This window comes from Notolepis coatsorum (assembly GCF_963971535.1).
Source record: "Notolepis coatsorum genome assembly, chromosome: 4".
NCBI lineage: Eukaryota > Metazoa > Chordata > Actinopteri > Aulopiformes > Paralepididae > Notolepis > Notolepis coatsorum.
Window position 1 is genome coordinate 6264857 of NC_140168.1, and position 20037 is coordinate 6284893.

The following is a 20037-nucleotide window of genomic DNA, read 5'->3' on the forward strand; positions in this document are numbered from 1 at the left end:
CCTCTGGCCGATGCGTCTGGAGAAAAGGAATTCCAATTATTTGACGTCGATCTGCTAGATCCATTTTCCGTTTGTATGACGCAATAAACGCCGAAAGCATATTGATTATTGCGTCTCAAAAGCGATCCCATGCACTCGAGGTGTGTATATTGATCCACGTTACAACATATCTCTGGCGGAGCTTTTTCCCCGATGCACCGAGCGCCACTTCTGGTTTAGAGTGGAGTGCAACTCGCCCGAAATCCACCAGGCGGCGGTATTGAGGCGTTGCAATATCAGACAGGGTCCAGCTGGCTCCCGGAGGCTTCCTGGATGAATTATGAATGCCAATAGCGAATAAAAGAAATAACAATCATAACAACGAGTTTACTCGTTGTTGGCACTCAACGCAATTAATGTGTTAATGAATATAACTCATCAGTTTTAATACTATAATATTAGTGTAGCCTAATCTTTATCTGCAACTGTGAGGAAAAACCCCCCATTGGTTTAAACAGAATGAATAGACACATAAAAAATATATTAAAAAGAAATATAATTTTTTTTTTAATTATTTCTTTTTATTAAACATTTTTTATTCGAATGTTGATTTGGAATTCGAACGCCAACGTAACAAACGAAGGTCCAAACATTGGAACATTTGGGTTCAGCCCTAGTACTACCACACATAAAGACCAGGTACTACCACACATAAACACTAGTTACCTCTCCTGACCCTCCTCTTCCTCTCCTGACCCTCCTCTTCCTCTCCTGACCCCCCTCTTCTATCCCCAGGCCATCGGATGCTCAACGACAATAACACTATGTAACAAACCATCAAATACACTCACAGCACACACATCCACACGTACACACTCACTTTAAATAAACAACTCACTGTAGCACCCACTTTACCCACTTTAGACACTTGAACACACTTTATATTGATTGGTAAAGAGATTTGCAATACAATTCATACCTCATTGCACCTTACCCTAAGTTGTACCTCATCCCATTTCTGCATTGTACTGTATTGTATATATGTATATTGAACACTTGTTTACACGTTGTTTACGTACTTGACTTTCTATTTTATACTTATCTATTTTTGTCTAGCACACTCTCAGGAGCAAAACAGAAAAAAGCATTTCATATAAAAGTATTCTGTATTAGGGCGGTCAGGTGGCGTAGCGGAGATTGCGTTTGTCACCAACGCCAGAGACGCTGGATTCGCCTGTTCGAATCCAGCTCCCGGCGTTGTCACCAGCTTGGCTGGCCGTTCACACTAATACAATTGGCAGTATTAGAGGGTGGGAAAAGCTGGCGGGGTGGGTCCGGGTCGTTGTAAACAGCGACTCCTACAGTTCGGTCGGGGCGCCTGCTAAGCGCGGATAGGATCTAAGGGGGGTAGTGTGATCCTTCCACACGTTACACCCTCTCAGTGAGAGTCCGCGCTGCCAGGTGAAAAGAAGCGGTTGATTGGCTAGACGTGTGTCGGAGGAAGCACGTGATAGCCTCCACTCTCCCAGACCGACTGTGGGGGGTAAGTGCGCAGCGACCAGGAAGGGGATTGGGAATTGGCATAACAACTAACATTGGGATGGGAGAAAATCGGAGGAAAAAGGAGGGGGAAAAAGATAAAAAATAAAAATAAAAAAAAAAGTATTCTGTATTTTTGTATGACTAATAAAGAAACTCTCACTTGAACCAGTGGCTCCGGCCTCACCAAGCAGCCTCTCCTCTTCCTCCCCTCACCCTCCTCTTCCTCTCCACAGTGGCTCCGGCCTCACCAAGCAGCCTCTCCTCTTCCTCCCCTCACCCTCCTCTTCCTCTCCACAGCGGCTCCGGCCTCACCAAGCAGCCTCTCCTCTTCCTCCCCTCATCCTCCTCTTCCTCTCCACAGTGGCTCCGGCCTCACCAAGCAGCCGGTGATCCGCTTCAAGAGGAACAAGCATCACAAGGGCTCCATCTACTGCGTGGCCTGGAGCCACTGCGGACAGCTGCTGGCCACCGGCTCCAACGACAAATACGTCAAAGTCCTGCCCTTCAGCGCCGAGACCTGCAACGCCACGGGTGAGAATCCTGCAGCCCTCTATGAAACGTGTCGTAAAAAAAATGATGGCGCCGCCGTAGCGCCCAGCTCTCGGTAGACGAGGGGAAGTGGGGGGGTGTTGAGTCTGAGGGACGATGCTGGAGAGGCTGCTCAAATGTGAGATTATGAGATGATGTCTTCAGGGCTTTCCCTAAACAGTGTTAAGATTAGGGATGTCCCGATCACGTTTTTTTTGCTCCCGATCCGATCCCGATCATGTGATTTTGAGTATCTACCGATACCGATATTTCCCGATCCGATCAAAAAAAAAAAAAAAAAAAAAAAAAAATCTTTTTTAAAGGGGAACTATCTTATAAATGGCCTTTTTGAGTGTTTAGCATTGTTTCCTAGCTATGTGAACTTATATTAATATGATCTATGTCTCAAAATTCTCATATTGGCGCATTCTTCCAATTCTCCTCTCACAATATTCACCCTCACTGAACTGAGTCATTTGAAAATGTGCCTATATGTGATGTCATATAGTCACTGCTGCATGTTAATGTTCAGGTGAACACGACGGTGCACAGTGGTTTAGGAGCCCAGGCTCAAAACAGCTCGAGATCTTGAGGTAGAAAAATGCTGTTTTTGAGGACTTGATTAGAAATACAAAACAATGAATAAAAAAAATATATATATTACAGAGGTGTTCCATAGACTCACAGGAATTGTGTAAAAGTGCCCAAATAGTGAAAGAAATAGTAAAATAGTTCCCCTTTAAATTTTTTTTTTCTTCAACAAACATGACCATGTTCACGTCTTAAACTCATACTGAGGCCTCATTTATTTATTGTCACACAGAGCAGAAGAATTTAGCCATAGTCGTCAGACGCAAATTAAATATCGAATTGAAAGGGGTATGGTCGGATGCTGAGGGGCGCATAACTATAGCTAGGATTATACACAATAACAGGAAAATTGCATTGGCAGCGGTATATGCCCCGAATTTGTACGAAGTGGGTTTCTTCACTTCACTAACAGGAGAAATGTTAAACCATCCCGAGTACTCATATATAATAGGTGCGGATTTTAATGCCATTTGGAACCCAAGGATGGACAAAACTTACCTTTCCTTCTCCAGCGAACAAAAGAATTCATCTAAAGCATTAAAAGATTGGTCGAAATCAACAGGAGTAACTGATTTATGGCGTTCACTTAACCCCATGACCCGCAAGTACTCCTGTCGTTCGGCGAGACACAACACACTATCCAGAATTGATTACGTCTTTGCATCCCCGAGAATATTTGATAAATACAAAGTGGAAATGACACCCAATGCGCTATCAGATCACTGCTACTTAATCCTGAAAGCAACATTTGGTACACTATCTACCCGGGCCCCAAGATGGCGTTTTAATTCGATGCTGCTTAACAACAAGGAATTCATTACACAAATTAAAGAAGCTCTCACAGTATTCCTACAAGATAATGCTAACTCGGTGCAAGATCCCAGAATATTATGGATGTCGGTAAAGAATATGATCAAGGATTTCTCGGATAGATTTACCTCCATATTGCGCAAAAATCAAAACACAAAACTGTCTGAAATGGAAACGCTTTACTAAACGCTTTTTAATTCTTTAAAATACAACAACTCTACTAGACTAGATAACCAAGTTAACATTCTAAAGACAGAGATCAAAGCAATGTACAGACAAAAATCGGAATTGCAAATACGCAGCACTAGACAACAGCAGTACTTCCAAGGTTCTAAACCTAGTCACCTATTAGCCATGCGACTAAGAATTAATGCAAAATTTGCAGATATAACTGCCATTAGGAAACAACAAGCTCTAGTAACAGAACCCAAAATAATAAACGATACATTCAAAGAATTCTACTCCGATTTATATAACTCAGAAACGACCTTTGATCAAGACAAATTAGACACATATCTTAATCAAATTACTCTCCCTAAACTTACGGATGAAGACGCTAAACAGTTAGAAGTACCGATCACATTAGAAGAACTCAAGAAGGCCATATCCGGAATGAAAAACGGCAAAGCTCCGGGAATTGACGGTATCCCATCAGAAATGTACATTTCTTGCTGGGACATATTTGGACCCTTATTACTAAATATGATCTTATACTCAGTCAAAGAGGGAAGCTTCATTGAACACCAAAATACCGCACTCATTTCAGTTCTTCACAAAAAAGACAAAGACCCCACTGAATGCGGTAGTTACCGTCCTTTAAGCCTCCTCGGAACCGATGTCAAACTGTACTCTAAGATATTAGCCATCAGATTGCAAAAGCATATGACGTCTTTAGTTCATACGGACCAAACAGGCTTCATAAAAGGTCGCCTGATCAATGATAACATAAGGCGAATACTGCACGTACTAGATACAGACAAAGAGGACATCACACCTAAGGCGATACTATCCCTGGATGCTATGAAAGCATTTGACAGGTTGGAATGGTCGTTTCTATGGGCAGTATTGGAAAGGATGGGGTTAGGAAAAGGTTTCATTGATATGATTAAAGTACTATACAAGGACCCATCGGCCAGGATTACAACAGGCACATTCATCTCCGATATCTTTCCGGTATCGCGTTCAGCCAGACAAGGTTGCCCTCTTAGTCCCGGACTATTCAATCTATCATTAGAACCTTTAGCACAATTTATAAGACAATCCCAACACATAGAACCAATAGTAATCAAGGGCACACATCATAAAATTAGTTTATATGCGGACGACGTAATATTGTTCATGCAAAACCCCAACAACACATTGCCGCTTATACTCAAGTTGATAGAGAACTTTGGTGATTTATCGGGATTTAAAATAAATTGGCCTAAGTCGGCTTTTCTTCCTCTTAACACCAGTGCAAAAAAAGAGACAACCCTCCCAGGTGCGATACCCATGGTCAAACATTTCAGATGCTTGGGTGTGGAAATATTTCCCACCATAAGACAAACGGTGAAGCACAATTACACAAAAATACAGAACAAAATCAAGGACGACCTGGACAGGTGGGCAAAACTTAAAAACTCAGTACAGGCAAGGGTATCAATAGTTAAAATGGATGTATTACCAAGAATCAATTTCTTCAGCTCAATGCTTCCGTTACCTCCTCCAGAGGGCTACTGGAAAAGATTACAAACCTCCACATACAAATTTATTTGGAATAACAAACCACCTCGCATAAAAAGATCCACCGCACAGAGAAGTAAAGCAGACGGTGGCATGGCAGTCCCAGATTTTTTACAATATTTTAATGCCTTCACATTAAGACCATTGAAGAAGATATGGTTTGACCCCGAGGCTTTGGTATCTTGGAGAAAATTAGAAGAAAACATAGTAGCCCCACAGAGATTGAAAGACATAGCATACACTAAACTTTCAATCAAGCATTGTGAGCGAGAATTTGGCCCAATAATAACCCATGCAATCAGGACATGGCGGGAAACACAAAGGAAATTTCCTAACCATCAAGTATGGCATAATCACACTCCCATATTCAATAACAATGCTCTCTTAATGGGAAAACGACCTATAAGATTCCCTGTATGGGAAGAAAGAGGCATACACTCATTAGGGGATATTTTTAATAACAAGGGCCTCTGTAGTTATGTCGAAATATGCATAAAGTTTAACCTCACCGAGTCCACATGGCTTTTTTACATACAGTTACGACTTTGTATGAGATCTCACGGTGTTCCATTACACATACCAATTGAACACCACAGATACCACAAATTTTTCTATGAAAGAGATACATTGGGAGGTTTTGTATCAGGTTTTTATTATCAATTACTAACGTCCTCGTACGAAACCCTTCAACTAGACAATGTCTGGAGGAGGGATATACCAGACCTGGAAAATGACTTTGATTGGCAAGGAGCCTGGGCAAATGTCCGACTTACATCAAGGAACCCGGATCATCAACAAATCAATCTGAACTATATTCACAGGACATACTTGACTCCTATAAGGCTGTGCAAAATGGGGCTTATACAAGACTCCAAATGCTCCCAATGTACAAATGGGGACGAAGGAACATTTATGCACATGTATTGGGACTGCCCACCAGTTAAGGCATTCTGGAAAGATGTGTCCCAACAATTATCAATACTCGTATTTTGGAATATACCTGTACACCCCGCGGTATTGCTATTGAATGATGTTTTTGAGTTTGCAGTGAACCCACAACTAAAAAGATTGGTTTTATCGGGTATCACAGTAGCTAAAAAACTGATTGCATCACGTTGGTTTCAACCGGAAAAAATGTGCCGGAAAGTGTGGTTTCTTACATATCTTGATGTGATATATCAAGAAATATCAACAGCAAGAATTCTGGGGCTCAATGAATCCAAAATGTTAATGTGGTTAGAAGTGGTGGAGAGAATAAAAGCTAGCCTATAATGGTGATGTCTGGTTAGGAGTGAGGGATAATGGAGGTACTATCCAAGAGGGGGTCCGGGAGGGGGGGATTTGAGCTGGAGCATATGTGTGTAGGGTTTTAGAAAATAGGTATTAGGGGTATATTATATACTAACATTTATATAATTGTAACTTCGCTGGATATACACGGTATACGGTTAAAATGTTATTATTGACTATTTTTGTTTTATCCTGTTTCTGTACTTGCATATATTTTAACCACCTTTACTGAAAGTTTCATTATACATTGTGTGTTGAGTACTGACTTTTAATAAGTTTTGTTTTGCAATAATAAAAAAAATTAAAAAAAAAAAAAGAAGAATTTTGCCAAAACAAACCAATAGTATCCAGCTGCAGAACGGCAGACCAGCCACACTCTCAGACCCAAACGCATTTCCTTTGATTTAATTATACATCAAATGATTTATGAAGTTAACTTTTCACCTGGATAACGTCAACATTCAGGGTGAATGTAATGTGAGAAATTGGGATTAAAAAATAATAATAATAATAATTTGGGTCTGGGAGTGTGGCTGGTCTGCCATTCTGCAGCTGGATACTATTGGTTTGTTTTGGCAAAATTCTTCTGCTCTGTGTGACAATAAATAAATGAATGATGATATGCAATTTAAAACCAAAACTAAGGCCTCGGTATGAGTTTAAGACGTGAACATGGTCATGTTTGTTGAATAAAAAAAAGAAAGTAAAAAAAAACAAAAAGAAAATGGCAGATTTTTTTATTTATTTTTTTGCCGATCCCGATCTTCGGAAAATCACGTGATCGGCCCCGATCACGTGATCGGATCGGGACATCCCTAGTTAAGATTATCGTGTTTTCAGCCCTTATGAATGAATGAATGACTTTTATTTATATAGCACCCTTCACAGCACGAATGCACAGGGTGCTTTACACTACAGCTTCAAACGAAAACAAAATCAGAAATAAATGACAACAACAACAACAGACAGCAGTTAAAAAACAGTGAAACCAGATAAAAAAGTAGAATAAAAGAATTTAGATAAAAATCATCAGTCACTAATTAAAAAACAAAACTATAGGAACAGTGAGGACAAGAAAGAGTGCCTATGTATGACCAAAGGCCTTTCTGAACAAACGTGTTTTTAGTTAGTCTTTTAAAAGAGTTTTCTGAGGGGGGCAGTTCGCAGGTCCAGGGGGAGAGCGTTCCAGAGCCTTGGTGCCGTCACCTCGAAGGCTCGATCACCCCTTGTTTTGAGCCTGGACCCGGGGACCACCAGGAGGTGCTGATCGGAAGATCTGAGTGAGCGCGAAGTAATAATAATAATAATAACTTTATTTGTATAGCACTTTTCATACAGAGGTTGCAGTTCAAAGTGCTTCACAACAGTAAAAAATACAGGCATAAGCGAGCATAAAAAGATAGACAGGTAGAATCACAGTGTTTCACATTAGGATCTAGCATCCCAATAGGCTCTCCGCTTACAGTTTTCAGTAACACAAATAGTAAAAATAGTTTAAAATGTTTCAGTTTAAAAATAGTAAAATAAAAATAAAATAAAATAAAATAAAAATTATAAAATAGAACGGACATAAAAAATACAGGCATGAGCGAGCATAGAAAGATATGGCACAACAGTAAAAAATACAGGCATAAGCGAGCATAAAAAGATAGACAGGTAGAATCACAGTGTTTCACATTAGGATCTAGCATCCCAATAGGCTCTCCGCTTACAGTTTTCAGTAACACAAATAGTAAAAATAGTTTAAAATGATTCAGTTTAAAAATAGTAAAATAAAAATAAAATAAAATAAAATAAAAATTATAAAATAGAACGGACATAAAAAGTGAAGTCTCCACGTTGTGTCTTTAGTTGTTGATGATGGCAATCTTGCTGGCTGTAACACTGTCCCCGTTTATGCATCTGGGCAAAAGAAGGTACTTGGGAGTCGTCGTCTCATATCAGCAGGATGTTTATTTCCATGAATGAATGAATGAATGAAAACTTTATTTAACAGATTGCAGAATGGGTACAATACAGTACGGCTCAATACATACAATTGTTAAGGGGATGCAGACCAGAGAAAGACGTTTGTCTTGTTTCCATCAGGGTCCCCCATTTTCAATTCATATAGACATTTATGACATACACAACATACATGACATTTATGGCATAGGGACATATAGGTATTTAGTACTGATACATTTGTGACATAAGCGGTATTCAAATATACAGTACTGTTACCCCTAGATCCTGACAGAGTATATACATATGATGGGGAGGGGACTGTACATTAGGAGGGGGTGGGAGGGAAATATACATACGGCGGGGAGGGAATATATACATGCGGTGGGGAGGAGACTGTCTATTAGGAGGTGGTGGGGGTTTTGGGCATTTACGGTGGCCAGTTTCGAATTGCAGCCTCCCGTAGGTGCTCTTTAAGAGCGGTTTTGAATGTGGGCAGGGATTCACATTCCTTTACAGCTGTGGGTAGGGCGTTCCACATTGTTGTGGCATACTTGCGAAACGTGTTTAGTCCCTTGTTTGAGCTGAATCTGGGTTTAACATGATTTGTTGAGCTTCCTCTGGTGTAGTGGTTGTGGTATTCACTGACCTTTGGGAAGTATTTTGACATGTACATGGGCACCCCTGTTGTATAGTGTATCTTGTAGACCAGGCCCATTGCAAGTTGCTGTACTCTGTCGTCTACTCTAAGCCATCCTAGGTTGTCAAAGTGGGCAGGGGTGAGGTGGGTTCTGGGGTTCAGGTCAAGTAGTAGTCTGACCATTTTGTTTTGTGATGTTTGTAATTTTGTTTTAAGCGCCTTTGAGGTGCTTTGGTACCATGAGGTGCACGCATAGTCATAGTACCCTTGAATGAGTGCTCCTGCCAGAGTCTTCAGGGTATTCTTGTTTACCAGAGAGGAGATCCAATACAAGAATCTAGTTCGTTGGTTGACTTTTTTTTATTACATTGGATGCCATTTTGTCACAGGAAAGATTTGCCTCTAGGATGGAACCCAGGTAGGTAATTTCGTCTTTCCTTGTGACAATATTGTCACCCACTGTAACTGAGAAGCCGTCGGTATTGCTGAGTTTGTTATTTGAACCGAAGAGAATGGACTCTGTTTTGCCCATGTGTAATGATAGTTTGTTATCAGCGAGCCATATGCAGATTTTGCCTAGTTCCGAGCTGAGGGTTTTTTCAACCTGCAACTTGTTCTTGTCAGAGACCAGCAGGGCTGAGTCATCCGCAAACAGGAACAAGTTGCAGTCACAGGCTGACGACATGTCATTTGCATAAATTAGGAAGAGTAGCGGTCCTAGTATGCTTCCTTGTGGAACACCCACAGCTCACTGTGAGGGGGGGGGATAGAGTACCGTTTACCTCTACTGTAACTGAGGGGTACAATTCCCTGACTGTATTACTAGATATGATACTTACTACCACTACCTTTGTACTTAATATTCGGCCACCCAGTACACGGCATAAATATATTATGATGAACACTGTCACGTAGATGAAACGGATCCAACACAAATGTACGAATTAGAAATAGGTCTTTATTTCTACACAGCGATGGTGTGTAGAGCAAGCACTTAATCAAATCAATCACATTTATGAATGGAATTAGTATGCACTTTTATGGCAAGAGTACTCGTCGGTATATCAATAGAGAATGTCCAATCTCTGAAGGCGCAGGTGGTACATATACGACCTGGAATAGTTTAAGGAATAACAGCAATGATACTTTAATGATTATATACTGGATACACTAGAGGGGGTTAATCCGGTCGCTTGTAAGCCGACAGGAATAGGAAGGGGGGGGGGTAGAATCCGGCTGCCTCATCCGGCCAAGGGTATCCCAGGTGAACCCACTGTAGTGCCGTTCAATGCGCCGGCGATCCTTGGACCACAGATGAAAGCAGGTGGACTCTTTGTGGGCCGGCGTCGTCCGGTCCACGGAGGAGAGACGTGAAGCGACCTCGTCTTGCAGAGCGTCTCCTCACCTTGCGTCCTCTCCAGGGGGGGGGGGGTTCCAACACACGGCAGTGTCGGGGGTCTTTATCCATGGAATAATCAAAGTATACAAAGCATAATCCGTGCCTGGGAAGGCGGGCTGTCGTCGGTAGAATAATCCGGTATACAGGTCCACTCGCTCGTCGGCTCTGGGGCTCCTCGGGTGCAGCTTCACGTGGGGTCAACCACCCTGGATAAGCAGCCAGTTCTCTGCCCGAAACGATGGGGTACTGACTACGGTAGTATTCTCACCGCACGAAGCACTATATATTAACAGACTATTATTAGCTTAATAGACTACGTCCAACTCGACGATATAGTGCCAAATATGACTATTCAAATATTAATATACACGATGTCTCAATACCGATGGTAGGCGAACTTGGCCTTACTCCCACACGTGGCGTCGCGGGGAGGCTTTACGTCTGTGACTCTATTGGAGGGTAAGAAACTGGACTGAAAAGGAAGTCCTACTTTAGTAGCGCAGTATATATACGCACTATGAACAAATAGTCCCATTAGTGGTGCGGTAGTCAGATTCCTACGCGGAACTAGGACTTGTTCGTACATGTGGAGCGGTACGTTTGAACTGGGTCTGAGGGGTATGGCAGCCTGGCACCAAGGTCTCGACCAATAGTAGAATGGAGACTATTATGGGATGTTCAGTAGGCTAGAATGGATATTCAATGCATATTGTACAAGGAATATACAAGGGATATCAGGGAATATTAGAGAATATACAAATACAATTAAATATATATATATAAATAAATATATATATTCGGTTTAATCTGGCCCTTCACAACAGCCACCCCCTGATTGGTCCCAGACCTAATCAGTTAAGCAGAGACAGATTAATCGCGTTGTCTATTTACACATAAGGGTTTGCTGTAGGGGTCAGTCAACTTCACAAAGTCATAGGGTTATAGGGTCATGGTCATCATCGATTGTGTCTGGGAGTCGAGGCAGTTCTATGAGCCTCGCCACGGGACGGGTGTAAGTGCGACCCTGGACGAGCACTTCAGCTGCTCGGACCTTGCCGTCGGCACCGGTGATCACTTTGCTTACGCGGCCGGCCGGCCACATAGCTCTGGGCAGTGATTGATCAATAATCATGACGACTGTTCCTTCTGTCAAATTGTCTCTCTCCTTTACCCACTTCTGGCGGGTCTGTAGAGACGGTAGGTAGTGCAGTAGGAAACTGCTCCAAAACTTGTCGGCTAATACTTGGCTGTACCTCCACATTCGTCGGCCGTTCGCTTCTTCAGGCCGGTACATTGTCTGGGGTAATGCAGGATCTAGCCGCCCCATCAGGAGTGTGTTGGGGGTAACTGGGTCGATATCCGCCACATCACTGGAGACATATCCGAGGGGCTTCGAGTTAAGTACTCCCTCAATCTCCGTGAGGACTGTCATTAGGACTTCTTCCGCCACAGTCTGGGCCCCAAGTACTGCGTACAGGGCTGTCTTTATGGAGCGCACTTCTCGTTCCCAAGTGCCACCGAAGTGGGGTGCGTTTGGGGGGTTGAATTGGAAATCAACCTGTGCTGGAGCGAGGTGGGTCTTAAGTTCTGGGCCCATAGCTTGGAAGCTCGCTCTCAGCTCTCTTTCGCCGCCTTTGAAGTTTGTCCCATGATCGGACAATAGGGTAGACGGTCTTCCTTTCCGTGATGTGAATCTACGGAAGGCCATAAGGAATGAGTCTGTGCTCATGGTCGGGAGAAGCTCGATGTGTATCGCTCTGGTGGTCATGCATTTGAATACAATACCCCACCGCTTCTCGGTTCCTCTTCCTTTCTTTATGTGCAGCGGGCCAAAGCAGTCCATACCCGTTGAGTGGAATGGCTTGTCACCGATTCGGAGGCGACATGGAGGAAGGTCAGCCATCCTTGGTATGCTGGGCTGCGCGCGCCACTTGCGGCAGTCTAGACATGTTCGCTGGAAGCGTCGTACCGCCTCTCTTCCTTGTAGGATCCAGTAACGACGTCTGATTTCCGCGAAGACTCTTTCTGCTCCTGCGTGATGTACATCCTCATCGTATTTCTTTATAATCAGCTCTGTGACCTTGTGTCGGCTGTTCAATACGATCGGGTATTTAATGTCATCCGGTAGATTGGGGGCTCTGCGTAGGCGACCACCCACTCTGATGAGGGTATGAGCGTCGCTCTCGGGGGCCAGATGAATTAATCTGCTGTCGGATGGGACGGGCTTTCCTCCCTGTAGACAGGCCAATTCATCGGGGAACGAGTCTCTCTGGGCTCGCTGCAGTAGAAGCAATTCTGCTTCCTCGTAGTTAGCTGCTGACATATCAGCGGGGGACTTGCACTCCGGGTGGTACCGCAGGAATGTTCTTTGTTGTGCACTCTCTATGGACGTGCAATCGTCTATGTTAGGGTCGGTGGAGGCTACGGTGCTCAATCCACAGAACACAGACTTCTTATTTTCCACCTCCTCTGGACTTGCTTCCCTCGGGATAGGCATGGGCCACTGTCCTTCCGGGAGTCTTAGGAATGCGGGGCCGTCACTGTAGACATTGCGACGGGTGAGGTCATCCAGGGGCATTCCCCGGGTGATGACGTCAGCTGGGTTCTGTTTTGTATCAACGTAGCGCCACTCTGTTTCTCCGGTTAACTCTTCGGTTAAGTCTTGAATCTCGGTGACTCTGACTCCCACGAAGACTTTGTACTTGCATGAGTCCGATTTGATCCAGGCGAGTACCGTCGTGGAATCTGACCACAGGATTGTTCTAGACACCGGTATGGTGAGCTCACGTTGGATGAGCGTGGCTAGGTGCGCTCCGGCTAGGGCTGCGCAGAGCTCTAGACGTGGGATAGATTGTTGCTTGCGTGGGGCTATTCTCGAGCGGGCGAGGACAAATGCTGTGTAGATCTCTCCCCCCCTTTCTTGGGCCCGCAAGTAGGCTACTGATCCGTATGCGACCTCTGAGGCGTCACTGAAGACGTGTAAGTCCATTTTACATGTCTCTGGCCTCACCGTGGGTGGGAAGTAGCTTCGGCGCATATTAACGCCTGGGAGTGAGTGGAGCTCCATCTCCCACTCTCTCCAGGTGGATGAAAGGTGTGCGGGAATGGGGTCGTCCCAGCCCTGGTCCTTGTCCCATAATGCTCGTACAATCATTTTTGCCCTGGTGGTGTACGGTAGAATACATCCTAGCGGGTCATATTGTCGGGCGAGTGTTGTGTACACACTCCGTCTGGTGGTCGGCGCCGCCGCCGGCCTTCCCTGCTCCGTAGTCAGGGGCTTGTGTCTGTAGTGAAGCGAATCTGTTTTGAATCGCCACACCAATCCCAGGGTCATCTCCTGGGCTTCTCCCGGGATTGTAGCCATCCAGGTCTCGCTGCTGGCTGCCTTGTCCTCGGAGGAGAGGCTGCGCAGTACTTGCGGATCGCTGCTGGCCCACTGCCTGAGATCAAAGCCGCCTTTGATCAATGAGGCGCGGAGTTTAATCAGGAGAGCCTCGGCTTCTTCTTGGGTTGAAAGGCTTTGTAGACAGTTGTCTACGTAGAAGCTGTTCTTTACGCTGTGTCGGACCTCTTCGTCCGCTGCTGGGTCCTCTGCTACATGTTTCTGTAGTGCAAATGTAGCACAGCAGGGGCTGCACGTCGTTCCGAAGGGGAGGACTTCCCATTGGTAGATGGCTGGGTGCTCATCTCCTGGCTTCTCTCTCCATAGGAACCGTAACAGGGGCTTGTCCGCCTCTACTAATCTCACCTGCAGGAACATTCCTTTAATGTCCCCGCTGATGGCCACCTTTTCCTGGCGGAAGCGGAGTAGAACGCCGAGTAGGGAGGGGCCGAGTGTAGGACCGGGCAGTAACTCTTTATTCAGATTTTGGGATCCGATCTGGTAGCTGCAGTTAAATACTATGCGGTCTTTACCGTTGTGATGGACCTTGTGGTGAGGCACGTACCACGATTCAGTGGTCTGGTCAGCCTCTTTAATGTCCATCTTTGTGACGTGTCCCGCTGTGATGAGCTTCTCAATCTCAGCGCGGTATACACTCTCTTGGGCGGGGTTCTTGGCTAAGCGCCGCTCCGTGTTCAGCAGGTACCGTTCTGTGGCGTCTGTCTTGGCGTGGAAAGTAGGCATTCCTTCTCGCCGCAGGAGTGGCGTGGCGTATCTCAACACGCCGTTGACCGGGACTCTCTTGGTCCCTGTCTCGAGGAGGTGAATGGCGTAAATGTCATCTTTAGAGCGAATGTCTTTCTTTCCGTTCTTAAAGGGCATTTGTTCCAAGGTCCATAGCCGCTCTACGTGTTGCAGGAGTGCGGTTTCTCCCTCTTTGACTCGGGAGTGGAGACATCTAGTGGCTGTACTTCGGTTGAGAGATTTGGCGAGCGGGCCTTGGAGAGTCCATCCCAAACGGGTCTCGACTGCTGCAGGACAGCCTCGGGGTCCGGTATGAACCTGGTCTATCGGGACAATGAGGTCTGCATGGTCGGAGCCTATCAACAGGGTCGGCATAGCATTGTCTATGAGCGGGATCGGTAACTTGCGCAGATGTGCATATTTCTCCATCAGCTTGGCGACGGGGTATGTGTACCGCGACAGTCCTATTTCTTGGCTGGTGAAAGCGTCTGTAATCTGGTACCGTCGCTCAGGCTGGCCGCTTGCTGCGATAGAGAATGAGACATTCTCGCCCTTTATCGTCTTCAAATCTCGTCTTATTGTCCGAATTGTCATTTGGGTTTCGCTTCCCCGCAGCCCTAGCTGGGCCGCAGCGGAGGCGAGCAGAAGGGTCTTCTCTGACCCGTCATCGAGGACGGCGTAAGTGTCCAGGACTTTATTCTGGTAGCTTAGTGTCACACGCACTACTTTTAGGAGTACTCGGGCTCCACTGCTGCTGGCGGGATCGATGTACATGACGCTCGCTTTGCGGCTGGATGGTGCGGGTGAAGGGCGCCGTCTGTTACTGTCGTGAAGTATGTCCAGATGGGCTCCATCGCACTTGGTGCACCTTTTCTTTAAGCGGCATTCGGCTGCCATGTGTGAGCGCGCACAGCGAAAACAGTGCTTGTTGGACTTTATCCATTGACTTGCTTCCTCCGCGTTCAGCTTGGGGAAGGAGTCACATTGCGCTAGCCAGTGTTCTTTCTCACAGTAGGGGCACACTATCTTCCACTTCTCCGTTCTGGAGGGGGTACTGTGGCTCCTGCTGCTCGGTACTGACTCCGATTGGTGCATCACAGTCACCGATCTTCTTCCATCATTTAGTCGTCTGGTTCCTTCTCTGGAGCCAGGGGTGCTCCGTCCGAATGTATCTAGCCGTAGGCTGCTGACTTCTCTCGCCAGGAAGTCTGCTAGATCGAGGAGGTTCGGTTCGGGGCCATTCGGGTCTCGGTGGTCCCTCTGTCGCCTAAAACGCTCCTGTCGAGCGGGCGGCAGCTTCTCCAAGATCCTTTCCACATTTGAGTTGGCGTAAAGTTCATGCCTCCCCTTCTCTCTCTGCGCTCCCAACATCCCTACCAGGGACTGCACTCTGATGGACAGGTCGTCCAGTGCTCGATTGTCTATTGCTGGGGGTAAGCGGTCGATGTGTCGGATCTCCTGGATCACGTAATCCCATCTGCGCCCATACCTCTGGTCCAATGCTACCAGCGCTGCTGTGTATGGGGTGGTGGAAGTCGCGTAGGCGAGCGCTATATTATGTGCGCGGGGTACCTTTAAGTGCTTCAGTAGGATGGCGTATTTATGGCGTTCATCCAATACATCCACCAACATGGTCTCCAGACACATGCGGAGTTCCGTATACTGGGCCCGGTTCTCTTGGGTGAAGTCGGGTACCATAGGCGTGCCGATGTATGACGCTGACTGTGGATACATCGGCGAGCGTTGGGGGAGAGGCCTCCTAGGCGAGTCTCCTCCCGCTCCTTGGTATGGGCTGGTACCGGCAGTGTACCATGGCCCGCTTGTCCAGGTGCTGTTCCTCGGTGCGGGTCGTGCGTCGTGCTCACCCGTGTATAGAGTCGGGGGTCTGTAGCGCAGCTCCGCGGGAGTATAGCCTGGGCTGTACCGGACCTCCTGGTCCGGTAGAGTACTGTGCTGTCGTCGGGCGTGGTTCTCCTCCTCTTCCTCTTCGTCTTCAGTTAGGTCATCCAGTGCTTGTAGTCTCTGGTTTAGCCTCTCCACAGGATATGCTGCTCCTTCCCGGTTGCTAGGTCTCGCTTGGACCGGTGGGGGGAGGTGGTCTGTGGGGGGTATAGACCTCGTCTGTTGGTCAAGTTCAGGGTTGTTTACTCGGCTAGGGGATGCCGCCCTGGAGGTGTGTCTAGACGAGTTCCTGGAGCCTCTGGCGGAGGGAGAGGGTGTTGTCCGTCTGATCAGCTGTTCTATTAGTTGCGCTTGCTGTCTGTCGCGCTCTGCGTCCCGTAGAGCACCAGCAGCTGCTCGCTGGCTGTCTGCTCGGTCTCGGGCCACATTCTCTTCTCTCTGAATGCGTCTTATTTCTAGACGTATATGCTCTTCTTCGCTCCGCTGCTGGATCTGCAGTCGGTCGCGTTCAGCAGCGGCGTTCAGGCTGATGAGGAAGGCCTGCTGTAGGGTCCTCTCTGCCTCGCTGGGAGAAGGCGGTTGTATAGGGGAGCCTTCCCTCGGGGTACTCCTTGCGGAGCCTTGGAGCTCTATCTCCACGGTGCTCTCCCCGTCTTCTTCCGTGCCGAGTTCTCTCTCGGTAGCGTTGTATTCCTCCCGGGACTCATCGGGGACTACTTCTTCAGTACTGGCGGGGTGTGAAGTCATGTCTGGTTCCCACTGGTCCCCACCGTGAACTTGGTCAGTTACATTAGAGCCCGTAGGGGCCTCTATGGTCGGGGTAGTCTGGGCGTTGGGGTTAGACATACTTTTACTTTCTAGTTTTACCGCGTTTACTGTTAGTAGGAGACTAGGTTGTTGACTGACAGCGTAAGCCTCTAAGTACTGAGGGAGCCGTCGTTCGCGCTGCGGGCGTTGGTTAGGAGGATCGTTTCGTGGAGTGTTCATCATAGGCCATTTCAATATTAATAACACTATATTAATATTACACTAATTACCATCCGGCTCGAAGGACCAATTTTAACTGAGGGGTACAATTCCCTGACTGTATTACTAGATATGATACTTACTACCACTACCTTTGTACTTAATATTCGGCCACCCAGTACACGGCATAAATATATTATGATGAACACTGTCACGTAGATGAAACGGATCCAACACAAATGTACGAATTAGAAATAGGTCTTTATTTCTACACAGCGATGGTGTGTAGAGCAAGCACTTAATCAAATCAATCACATTTATGAATGGAATTAGTATGCACTTTTATGGCAAGAGTACTCGTCGGTATATCAATAGAGAATGTCCAATCTCTGAAGGCGCAGGTGGTACATATACGACCTGGAATAGTTTAAGGAATAACAGCAATGATACTTTAATGATTATATACTGGATACACTAGAGGGGGTTAATCCGGTCGCTTGTAAGCCGACAGGAGTAGGAAGGGGGCGGGGTAGAATCCGGCTGCCTCATCCGGCCAAGGGTATCCCAGGTGAACCCACTGTAGTGCCGTTCAATGCGCCGGCGATCCTTGGACCACAGATGAAAGCAGGTGGACTCTTTGTGGGCCGGCGTCGTCCGGTCCACGGAGGAGAGACGTGAAGCGACCTCGTCTTGCAGAGCGTCTCCTCACCTTGCGTCCTCTCCAGGGGGGGGGGTTCCAACACACGGCAGTGTCGGGGGTCTTTATCCATGGAATAATCAAAGTATACAAAGCATAATCCGTGCCTGGGAAGGCGGGCTGTCGTCGGTAGAATAATCCGGTATACAGGTCCACTCGCTCGTCGGCTCTGGGGCTCCTCGGGTGCAGCTTCACGTGGGGTCAACCACCCTGGATAAGCAGCCAGTTCTCTGCCCGAAACGATGGGGTACTGACTACGGTAGTATTCTCACCGCACGAAGCACTATATATTAACAGACTATTATTAGCTTAATAGACTACGTCCAACTCGACGATATAGTGCCAAATATGACTATTCAAATATTAATATACACGATGTCTCAATACCGATGGTAGGCGAACTTGGCCTTACTCCCACACGTGGCGTCGCGGGGAGGCTTTACGTCTGTGACTCTATTGGAGGGTAAGAAACTGGACTGAAAAGGAAGTCCTACTTTAGTAGCGCAGTATATATACGCACTATGAACAAATAGTCCCATTAGTGGTGCGGTAGTCAGATTCCTACGCGGAACTAGGACTTGTTCGTACATGTGGAGCGGTACGTTTGAACTGGGTCTGAGGGGTATGGCAGCCTGGCACCAAGGTCTCGACCAATAGTAGAATGGAGACTATTATGGGATGTTCAGTAGGCTAGAATGGATATTCAATGCATATTGTACAAGGAATATACAAGGGATATCAGGGAATATTAGAGAATATACAAATACAATTAAATATATATATATAAATAAATATATATATTCGGTTTAATCTGGCCCTTCACAACATCTACCATCTGTTCTCTCCCCTCCAGGTAGGATTGCATCCAGCTCACTGATAAGCTATCAAAACCAATTGCTTTTAGCTTGTCAATCAGAATGGAGTGATTGACCGTGTCGAAGGCCTTTTGTAGGTCCAGCATGACCATGCGGCAGTATTTGCCCGCGTCCACCTCTTGTTTGTTATAAACATAGCATCTCGTACAAAATGAAAGTCTTTGATGGTATGAGAAACTAGATTAGTAGATTCTATCTCTGTCTGCGGCCTGTCCCGTTAGCCGAAGGCTGTCTGTTAGCCTGTAGCTAGCTCTGTATACCGCGCGGCCTTTCCCCTCCCCCCTCCCAACCCTCATTCAGAGAGCTGGGAGCTCAGCTATCGGTGTGATTCTTCTCGCTGTCGACCACTCGTCTGTCTCAAACCGGAAGAACTCGCAGCTATAACGTCTATGTCCTAGCAACGGCCCCTAGCAACGCTGCCCTATCTCTGTCTGAATGTTGACGTTATTTTCCTAGCTATGAGTGACCTTGATTCTCTCTCTCTCCTACTCTCGCTCTGCCCTGCCCTGCCCCCGCTCTGCCCTGCCCTGCCCCCGCTCTGCCCTGCCCTGCCCCCGCTCTGCCCTGCCCTGCCCTGCCCCCGCCCTGCCCTGCCCCCGCCCTGCCCTGCCCCCGCTCTGCCCTGCCCTGCCCCCATCAGGCCAGACGGTGCCGTCTCAAGAATGTCGACTCTTGAGTTCTGTGCCCAGCTTGCCTTATCTATCTTACCGACCCTGCTTACAGAGAAAATGTCTGTCTCTACAGTTTGAGTTTGACACACACAGAGGGTCTGTTAAACCTACTATCTATATAGATATTTACATTACATACATGCCTGTCATAACCATATGGAAACCAGTGATTTCCTTCAACAGTGGGATAAGCGTGCAGCGCCACGATGACGCCACTAAACACGCCAGCGCCACCATGTGTTTAAAAATATATACATATTTTTGCAGTGAAAGCTTGGAGGCAGCTTAGAAACAGAAGCACCATTGTCTAATGCCCGGTCCTCTGTTCCACTGTGTGCACGCATGCGTGTTTTTG

At 46.5% G+C, this 20037-nt stretch overlaps 1 protein-coding gene across 1 annotated transcript in view; it reads left to right on the plus strand.

The window, feature by feature from the left end:
* The window catches only part of LOC311227628 (WD repeat-containing protein 47-like), a gene marked incomplete at its 3' end in the record, with an annotated part of 92301 nt that overhangs the window by 57162 nt on the left and 15102 nt on the right, over positions 1–20037 (plus strand). The window contains exon 13 of the mRNA XM_084313351.1: positions 1883–2052. Coding sequence (XP_084169477.1) covers positions 1883–2052 — 170 coding nt within the window. The remainder of the gene's footprint in view (positions 1–1882; positions 2053–20037) is intronic.